The sequence below is a fragment of the Oncorhynchus clarkii genome, chromosome 5, assembly GCF_045791955.1.
Source record: "Oncorhynchus clarkii lewisi isolate Uvic-CL-2024 chromosome 5, UVic_Ocla_1.0, whole genome shotgun sequence".
NCBI classification, from domain to species: domain Eukaryota; kingdom Metazoa; phylum Chordata; class Actinopteri; order Salmoniformes; family Salmonidae; genus Oncorhynchus; species Oncorhynchus clarkii.
The window spans coordinates 19,968,689-19,979,138 of NC_092151.1; the positions used below are offsets into that span (position 1 = coordinate 19,968,689).

Below are 10,450 nucleotides of genomic sequence, written 5' to 3' on the forward strand. Positions count from 1 at the left end.
TGTAGTGTTATTGTAGTTTTACTGTAGTGTACGGCCATGCTACTTTACTTTACTGTAGTGTTACTCTAGTGTACTGTGGTGTTACTTTAGTTTTACTGTAGTGTACTGTAATGTTACTGTAGTGTACTGTTATGTTACTTTAGTTTTACTGTAGTGTACTGTAATGTTACTGTAGTGTTACTGTAGTGTACTGTGGTGTTACTTTAGTTTTACTGTAGTGTACTGTAATGTTACTGTAGTGTACTGTGGTGTTACTTTAGCTTTATTGTCGTGTACTGTAATGCTACTTTAGTTTACTGTAGTGTTACTGTAGTGTTATTGTAGGGTACTGTAGTGTTACTGTAGTGTTACTGATGTGACTGTAGTGTTACTTTAGTGTTACTGTAGTTTACTGTAGTGTTACTTTAGTTTTACTATAGTGTACTGTAGTGTTACTGTAGAGTACTGTACTGTTACTGTAGTGTGATATAGGGTGCTGTATTGTGTTGTGGTGTAGTGTAGTGTTACTGTAGTATATTGTAGTGTTACTATAGTATACTGTAGTATTACTGTACTGTTACTGTACTGTATTGTACATTTACTGTTGAACACTGCAGTTATACTGTAGTGTTACTGTAGTGTTATTGTAGTATACTGTAGTATACTGTATTTTTTAATGTAGTGTTACTGTGGTGTTCTGTAGTGCTACTGTAGTATACTGTAGTGTTACTGTAGTGTTACTGTATTGTATTATAGTGTTACTGTATTGTATTATAGTGTTACTGTAGTATACTGTAGTATAATGTAGTTTTACTGTAGTGTTACTGTGGTGTGCTGTAGTGTTACTGTAGTATACTGTTGTGTTACTGTAGTGCTATTGTAGTGTTACTGTTGTGTTACTGTAGTATACTGTAGTTGTACTGTAGTGTTACTGTGGTGTGCTGCAGTGGTACTGTAGTATACTGCAGTGTACTGAGGTGTTACTGTAGTATACTGTTGTGTTACTGTAGTGTGAATGTAGAGTTACTATAGTGTGTTGTACTGTTTTTGTAGTGTTTGTATAGTGTTACTGTAGTGTTACTGTACTGTTACTGTAGAGATATGTAGTGTTACTGTAGTGTTACTGTAGTGGTACTGTAGTGTTACTGTAGTATACTGTAGTGTTACTGTGGTGTGCTGTAGTGTTACTGTACTGTTGCTGTAGTGTTATTGTAGTATACTGTAGTGTTACTGTAATATACTGCAATGTTACTGTAGTGTATTGTAGAGTTACTGTAGTATACTGCATTGGTACTGTAGTGTATTGCAGTGTAACTTTCGTATATTGTAGTGTTACTGTAGTGTTACTGTAGTGTTACTCTAGTGTGCTGCAGTGTATTGTAGTGCTAATGTAGTGTAGTGTATTGTCACTGTAGTGTTACTGTAGTGGTACTGTAGTGTTACTGTATTATACTGTAGTGTTACTGTGTTGTGCTGTAGTGTTACTGTACTGTTACTGTAGTGTGCTGTAGTGTTATTGTAGAGTTACTGTAGTATACTGCATTGGTACTGTAGTGTATTGCAGTGTTACTTTAGTAAACTGTACTGTTACTGTAGTGTATTGTAGTGTTATTGTAGAATACTGTGTTTTTACTGTAATATACTGTAGTGCTGTAGTGTGCTGTAGTTTGCTGTAGTGTCCTGTTGTGTAGTTGTAGTGTTACTGTAGTGTATTGTGGGGTTACTGTAGTATACTGTAGTGTGCCATAAGGTGCTGTAGTGTTACTGTAGAATACTGTGGTGTAACCATAGTGTATTGTAGTGTTACTCTAGTATACTGTAGTTTTACTGTGGTATACTGCAGTGTTACTGTAGTGTTACCTTGGTATACTGTAGCGTTAATGTAGTGTTACTGTAGTGTTACTGTAGTGTCATGTAGTGTTACTGTAGTATACTGTAGTGTACTGTATTGTTACTGTTGTGTACTGTAGTGTTACTGTAGTGTTACTTTAGTGTACAGTACTGTTGTTGTAGTGTTACTGTACTGTTACTGTAGTGTTACTGTACTGTTACTGTCCTGTTACTGTAGTGTTACTGTACTGTTACTGTAGTGTTACTGTAGTGTTACGGTACTGTTATTGTAGAGTGCTGTAGTGTATTGTAGTGTTACTGTAGTGTATTGTAGTGTCACTGTAGTGTTACTGTAGTGGTACTGTAGTGTTACTGTAGTATACTGTAGTGTTACTGTGGTGTGCTGTAGTGTTACTGTACTGTTACTGTAGTGTGCTGTAGTGTTAATGTAGTATACTGTGGTGTAACCATAGTTTATTGTAGTGTTACTGTAGTATACTGTAGTATTACTGTAGTTTTACTGTTTTAATAGTTTTACTGTAGTGGTACTGTAGTATACTGCAGTGTTACTGTAGTGTTACCTTGGTATACTGTATTGTTAATGTGTTACTGTAGTGTTCCTGTACTGTTACTGTAGTGTTACTGTACTGTTACTGTACTGTTACTGTAGTGTTACTGTACTGTTACTGTAGTGTTACTGTACTGCTACTGTAGTGTTACTGTACTGTTACTGTACTGTTACTGTAGTGTTACTGTACTTCTACTGTAGTGTTACTGTATTGTTACTGTAGTGTTACTGTAGTGTTACTGTACTGTTACTGTAGTGTTATTGTAGTGTTACTGTACTGTTGCTGTAGTGTTACTGTAGTGTTACTGTAGTGTTACTGTAGTGTTACTTTAGTGTTAAGTACTGTTACTGTAGTGTTACTGTAGTGTTACTGTAGTGTGCTGTAGTGTGCTATATTGTGGTGTGTTGTTATTGTAGTGTTACTGTCGTGTGTTGTAGTGTTTTTGTAGTCTTGCTGTAGTGCAATGTAGTGTACTGTAGTGTTGAATAAAGGCCAAGCCTGTGCTCTGCCCAAGTGTGTGTGTGTGTGTGTGTGTGTGTGTGTGTGTGTGTGTGTGTGTGTGTGTGTGTGTGTGTGTGTGTGTGTGTGTGTGTGTGTGTTTGTGTGTGTGTGTGCGTGTGTGTGTGTTCGTGTGTGTGTGTGCGTGTGTGTGTCTTATTAATGTTGTCTCTCAGGATGCCTGTTTGATAATAACATATCTGAGTGTAGATGTGTTCAGTAGTTCTGTGGCTGTTAATTGTGTTTGTCTACAGGACATATGGGGGAGTAGTTTTTTATCTGAGGTATTTTAGAAGAACTGTGTGTGCGTGTACATGTGTGTGTGTGCGTGCACGTGCATGTGAGTGTGTGCGTGCGCGTGTGTGTTAGGTAGTTGGGGAGTTGTTTGGTTAGGTATGTGGATTGGGTAATATTGCTAGGTAAACAGTAGCTTTGTGTGCCAGGCTTCCAGCTCTCCTTGTGTAGTCTAGGCTGTGGATAGAAGATTAAGGAGAGTTTGTTATGTTTTATTTTACATTGGAGTAACAGTTTAGGTGCTGGTTTCCCAGACCCTGATTAAATTCACTCCTGGACTTGAAAGCATTAACAATTGAGAATCTCATTTGAAATTAGGAGGACTAAATTTAATCTGGGTCTGGTTAACCATTTGATCCTAGTCTGAGGGAGCACTTTGCCTCGGCAGAATAAGTGTCTCATCTTGTTTATAAAACCTAGAGATGGAAGGCTGAGGTACAATACATAAACACATCATTGATAAACAGATTTCTAAACCCACTCCCTTTCCATTCCATTTCACCTGGCCTGCAGTCCCCTGCAGTCTCCAACCTGTAGAGTGACAGACTGTAGCACTTAGCAACAGCCCACTATAAATTCTGTAAACCCTATAAACACCCACCCTATTGGCCCAATACAGAGATGAAAGACACTCATAAATAAACTTTTTTCTTAGTGTTTTTGGCACACACTCTACATGATTTATTATGGTACCTCTTTATTCGTTCTACCTCGACACTCTGCAGAAGTTACAATTTGACAGGAGATTAAATAAAACTGTGAATTTCATCAGAGAAAGTTAAGTTGATTCCTGCTTCTTAATGAAAAGTAAATTGAGAGGTTGCAGTTGTTTTGAAGTTCAAGTAGTTATGGCACAAACACAGGAGAGATGGGAACTAAACTATACTGTTACACTTTTTCCACTAGAACAGCACAACTTTTCTTTGGTTCTGGATCCATCTTCAAAAGGCTGTCTGCAGTACTATGCACAACAAGGGATAAAGAGGTGGGGCATCATTTAAAAAAACATGTATTGAACCTTTATTTAACTAGGCAAGTCAGTTAAGAACAAATTCTTATTTACAATGACTGCCTACCCCGGCCAAATCCTAACCCGGACGACGCTGGGCCAATTGCGCGCTGCCCTATGGGACTTCCAATCACGGACTGCTGTGATACAACCTGGAGGGCTATTGTCTGATGGGAGGACTGAAACTGATCTGCTGATGTTGATTGAGGTGGGCAATTTGACCAATTCCTATTTTGACTGGAAGTATAGTATTGTATTGTCTGAAAAAATCACCTCAAATGAAACTTATTTGTAATTTGTAAATACATCAATTGGGATAGGTATCCCACTCACTTATCACTGATATGGTACACTGAGTGTATAAAACATTAGGAACACCTGCTCTAACACTTGCCGTGGGTAAAAACCAGGTGAAGCTATGATCCTGTCACGACTTCCGCCGAAGTTGGTCCCTCTCCTTGTTCGGGCGGCGTTCGGCGGTCGACGTCACCTGTTTTCTAGTCACCACCGATCCATGTTTCATTTTCGATTTGTTTTGTCTTTATTATACACACCTGGTTTCCATTCCATAATCATTGTTCCCTATTTAACCCTCTGGTTTCCACCTTGGTTTTGTGCGTGTTTGTTATTATCAAGTTGTCTCATTTTGTGACCTGAGTTATTTGTCTCCTTCATGGAATATTGTTTTTGAGTAAAGTAACAGTTATTACTCATCTCTGTGTCCTGCGCCTGACTCCTCCTTACCCGCATCACATAGACATATGACAGATCCCTTGTTGATGTCACTTGTTAAATCCACTTCAATCAGTGTAAATGAAGGGGAAGAGAGGTTATTTTCCACTGCTACTCTCTGTTGTCTATGCATAGTCACTTTAATTACTCTACCTACATACTACCTCTACTAACCGGTGCCCCTGCACATTGACTCTATACTGGCACCCCCCTGTATATATTGTTTTTTTTAGGCTGCTCTTTAATTACTTGTTACTTTTATCTCTTATTCTTATCCGTAACATTTTTTAAACTGCATTGTTGGTTAGGGGCTTGTAAGTAAGCATTTCACTGTTGTTTTCGGTGCATGTGACTAATACAATTTGATTTGATTTGATTTAATGTGCCTGTGAGATTGAGAGTCTGACTAATAGCTGCACTGCCTTATCTTCCCTAGCAGTTGAGAAACAACCTAGCGCGTAAACAAAACAATGTCAATAGCCAAGAAACCAGTAACCGGAAGGTTGCAAGTTCAAACCCCCGAGCTGGTTGAAATGGTAACTTGGCACTCTAAATGGAAAAGTTTGCCGACCACTGGTGTAGCCTATTACCGGCAACTTCAGGAGCATAATTAAAACACATTGGGTGTTTCTATACAGTATATGGAAAAATACATCCTTTAACATTTCCACCAATCGATTGTTCGAAAGAAAAGACTACTCTTGGTCAACCAATATGTTTTTTAGTTAGGGACAGCCCTAGTAGAAATGCTGGAAATGAGCTTTAGATGCCGCCAAAAATTCTGATGAAGGACCCCCAGACCCACCAGCAGGTTATGTCCCCCCTACTTCTGAAACCAATGTTGCTCCCCTGAGTGTATCAATCTGCTAATGTTTTTTTTTCAGCAGGAAAATGCCCCATGCCACAAGGCTAGGACTGTCACAAATGGTTCCTCAAACATGACAGTGAATTCAGCCTACTGCAGTGGCCTGCCCAGTCAACAGATCGCAATCCAATTGAGCATCTGTGGGATGAGATGGAACGAGCTATTCAGAGTAGAGATCCACTACCAGCCAACTTGACACAACTGTGGGAGTCAACATGGGGTGCAACTCAATATTAGGAAGGTATTGTTTCTCAATGATATACTCAGTGTATATTTGAGAGTGCTTAAATCTATAATACACAAACTTTTTGGACGGCCCGATCAAATTCACATAGAAATGTGAGTTATAGATCTTTCATTCTGATTGAAAGCAAGTCTAATAAACAGTAGATCTGTTCTATGTGCGCTATTGTGCGCTAACTTCAGACAGCTGAAAATAAAATATTTTTGGTTCTGGAAAATATATTTCTCAGCAGTTTAAATATATAGTAGAATGGTTCTCTACACAATGACTGCTTGTTTTGTTCACATATACTAAAGTTAAGTGAACGATTGGAATTTTAGCAACTAGGAAAAGGCGAAGTGATTTCTGCACAGTACACCTTTAAATACATAGCACTGAATGGTAACCCCTCTCCCAGTCTGTTTAGAGCTCAAACCCCTCTCCGGTACACTCAAACCATCTCAGGGACACTCAAACTCCTCTCAGGGAAATTCAAACCCCTCTCAGGGACACCCAAAACCCTCTCAGGGACACCCAAACCCCTATCAGGGACACCCAAACCCCTATCAGGGACACTCAAACCCTCTCAGGGACAATCAAAACCATCTGAGGGAAACTCAAATTCTCTCAGGGACACTCAAACCCCTCTCAGGGACACCCAAATCCCTCTCAGTGACACCCAAACCCCTATCAGGGACACTCAAACCCTCTCAGGGACAATCAAAACCATCTGAGGGAAACTCAAACTCTCTCGGGGACACTCAAACCACTCTCAGGGACACCCAAATCCCTCTCGGGGACCCCCAAACCCCTATCAGGGACACCCAAACCTCTCTCGGGGACCCCCAAACCCCTCTCGGGGACCCCCAAACCACTCTCAGGGACACTCAAATCCCTCTCGGGGACCCCCAAACCCCTATCAGGGACACCCAAATCCCTCTCGGGGACCCCCAAACCCCTCTTGGGGAAACTCAAACCCCTTTCAGGGACTTCTGTATTATCTTATATGGACCGAACCAGTTGCTCTGGAAGAGGACTTAATGGTTAAAGGACTCCCCAAAATCTCTATTGCCCCTTTCCCTCTCACCAACACATACAGTACACACACACACACAGAGAGAGATGCCAAACGTCATTAGTACCGACTATCACTGTCATTTTGATGTTCAAAAGAAAAATGACACTGTATCTTTAAGATCAGAGAGTGAGAGAGAACATTGTGGAAAAGGCAGACTGCTGGTCCCTCTCTCTCTTTATTTTCCTTCCTCCCCTCTCTTTCTCCATAGAGGCAGTGAGAGAGACAGATGTAACACAGCAGCCTTGGTTTGGCTCAGCTCAGAGACAGTAGGGGAGAGCTGAGAGAGAGAGAGAGAGAGAGAGAGAGACCATAGCAGAGTGTATGTTGTACAGGGAGACAGTAGCAGAGCTCTCTATCTGCCCTAGGCTAGGTCATGTCTGTTACTGTAACCCTCACACAACCTGTGAAGCCCGACATGGAGCCAGGACCCAACAACAGAACAATACAACAGGAGGGGAACGCTGGTGAGTGAGTGTGTTTGTGGAGAGGGGGGTGGGCTGTGTGTGTGTGTGTGAGAGAGAGAGAGAGAGAGAGAGAAAGAGAGAGAGAGACCAGGAACAGAGGCCAGTCAGGGGATTTCCTCTCTCTGTTACAAGACAGGACAAGCACCTGTCTATGTACATTTATCACAGCTGACCTCTGGCTCCCTGATGGTCTCAAACAGACAGTTGCCTTGGAGAGAGAGAGGGAGGATGTTGATGTGCCGAGACAATTTGCTGCAGTTCAAGATGTCTCCCTTAGTTTGGTGTGTTTCAGGTATTATCTAAAGTCACTGCTACACTTTGTTACTGGTCTCCATCTACAGTTTCACTGTGTATCTGTGGAGAGGGATCAAGTTTGATTTCTCACGTTAAATGTCTAGTGAAAAGCACGAGATGACGCACACCCAAAATAATAGGGGTGGTTCTGACTGACGAAATAGTTAATGTACGGGTGTTTTATGTTCATGCCAACAATATGCTCGCAGGGATGTCAAACTCATTCCACGGAGGGACGAGAGTCTGTGGGGTTTCGCTCCACCCTTGTACTAGATTGATGAATTAAGGTCACTAATCAGTAAGGATTGTCTAGTTGTCTAGTTCTGGCTGCCAAAAACCCACAGACTCTGCCGTCGTGGAAAGAGTTTGACACCCTTGCGAGCATATAGTGGGAATGAACAGAGAAGAGAGGAGAGGAGACCTCTTTCTCTCTGTCTTTTCTCTCCTGTGTTGTTGTTCTGAGAGCCTTGGTCTTGGTTGAGGCTGCCTGTCTTCTGTCTGTTCTCTTTGAACAGTGACTGTGAACAGAATAATTTAGTGTGGCAGATGTGAGAGCTCTGTGGGTGTACTGTTTCAGTTCAAAAGCACTACGTTAATTTGATGCTTATGTGAATCCCGATAACTGTGTGTGTGGGAGTTGGAGTGTGCTGGTGTTGGAGTGTGTGGGTGTACGTGTGAGTGAAAGACAGAGAGAATGAGTGCAAAACAAACCGGGCGAGAGAGAGAGAGAGAATTAGTTATGTACACAAATAAATCCAAGAGGATCTAAACTGTGTAACTCAGTGTGTTCTCTCTCTCACTCCCTCACTTTTCCTCTCCATCCCTCACTCTTTCCCTCTGTTTTTTAACTGTTACGCTCACGCAGGGACAATTAAACAGTAAACAAGTGTGTTTGATTAGCAGGGCAAGACATTTAGTTTATTTTCAGACTGTGTGTGTGTGTGTGTGTGTGTGTGTGTGTGTGTGTGTGTGTGTGTGTGTGTGTGTGTGTGTGTGTGTGTGTGTGTGTGTGTGTGTGTGTGTGTGTGTGTGTGTGTGTGTGTGTGTGTGTGTGTGTGTGTGTGTTTAGGTGTGTGTGTGTGTGTGTACCGTTCTCAGCCCTTGGAAGAGACTGTGCTGTGGTTAGAAGAATGAGTCAAAGTTGAACATATTTTGAGGAGACATCCTGTAACTTCTTACTGCCAAAGTCTTAGTCTGCTTACTGAGCTACACAGTCTCACCGCTCTCTGCCCCAGGACAAGCCTCTGTCTCTGTAAATTTATCGCAGCTGACCTCTGGCTCCCTGATGGTCTCGAACGGACTGTTGACTTGGAGAGAGGGAGGGAGGATGTTGATGTGTCGCGACTTTAACCAGCTGTTGCATTTCAAGATGTCTCCCTTAGTTTGGTGTGTTTCAGGTATTATCTGAAATCACTGCTACACTATGTTATTGGTCCCCATCTACAGGGTCACAGTATGTGGATTGGGTAAAATTGCTAGGTAAACAGTAGCTTTGTGTGCCAGGCTTCCAGCTCTCCTTGTGTAGTCTAGGCTGTGGATAGAAGATTAAGGAGAGTTTGTTATGTTTTATTTTACATTGGAGTAACAGTTTAGGTGCTGGTTTCCCAGACCCTGATTAAATTCACTCCTGGACTTGAAAGCATTAACAATTGAGAATCTCATTTGAAATTAGGAGGACTAAATTTAATCTGGGTCTGGTTAACCATTTGATCCTAGTCTGAGGGAGCACTTTGCCTCGGCAGAATAAGTGTCTCATCTTGTTTATAAAACCTAGAGATGGAAGGCTGAGGTACATAAACACATCATTGATAAACAGATTTCTAAACCCACTCCCTTTCCATTCAATTTCACCTGGCATGCAGTCCCCTGCAGTCTCCAACACTGCAGTCCCCTGCAGTCTCCAACACTGCAGTCCCCTGCATTCTCCAACCCTGCAGTCTCCAACCCTGCAGTCTCCAACCCTGCAGTCTCCAACCCTGCAGTCTCCAACCCTACAGTCTCCAACCTTGCAGTCTCCAACCTGTAGAGTGACAGACTGTAGCACTTAGCAACAGCCCACTATAAATTCTGTAAACCCTATAAACGCCCAAGACACTCATAAATAAAATAAAAATTAATGTTTTTAGCGCAAACTCTCTACGATATTACTATCGTACCTCTTTATTTGTTCTAACTCGACACTCTGGAGAAGTTAGAATTTGGACTAAACAGCTAACACAAAACCACTGCAGCCAACCCAGTCCCTGTCTCACATGCAGGTCCAACAAGTCGTAATAACAAGCTTCTCTTTTGCTATTGTTAATCCTTGCTAGTGGGCTTAACTTGATTCATGAGGCCAGGGCAGCTTCCACTTATAGAAGCAGCTGATCCATCTGAACTGTTGGCAACTACACAATGAGATTCATATCAAACATATTGGCTTTTGGACTTTAGGAAACGTGCACTTGTTGGGTTGAGGGAGAGCTACATTACACAGCTACAGAAAGTAAACCTAACCTATGATTGTGGACTAGCTTTTCCTGACCAGTGACCACATGACCTGACAAGAAAACACTCCCTGCCCATGAGGCTGGTGGCCTGAGGTTACCATCTTAGAATAGCTAAAACATCACAAG

At 41.7% G+C, this 10,450-nt stretch overlaps 1 protein-coding gene across 2 annotated transcripts in view; it reads left to right on the plus strand.

The window, feature by feature from the left end:
• The window catches only part of LOC139408492 (disabled homolog 2-interacting protein-like), a 342,336-nt gene that overhangs the window by 68,942 nt on the left and 262,944 nt on the right, over positions 1 to 10,450 (plus strand). Inside the window, exon 1 of one of the 2 annotated variants that reach the window (XM_071152456.1) lies at positions 7,357 to 7,541. The exons of the other annotated variant lie outside the window; for it this stretch is intronic. Coding sequence (XP_071008557.1) covers positions 7,451 to 7,541 — 91 coding nt within the window. The 5' untranslated portion in view covers positions 7,357 to 7,450. Of the gene's footprint in view, positions 1 to 7,356; positions 7,542 to 10,450 lie in introns of those variants that run through there. 2 annotated transcript variants of the gene reach the window in all.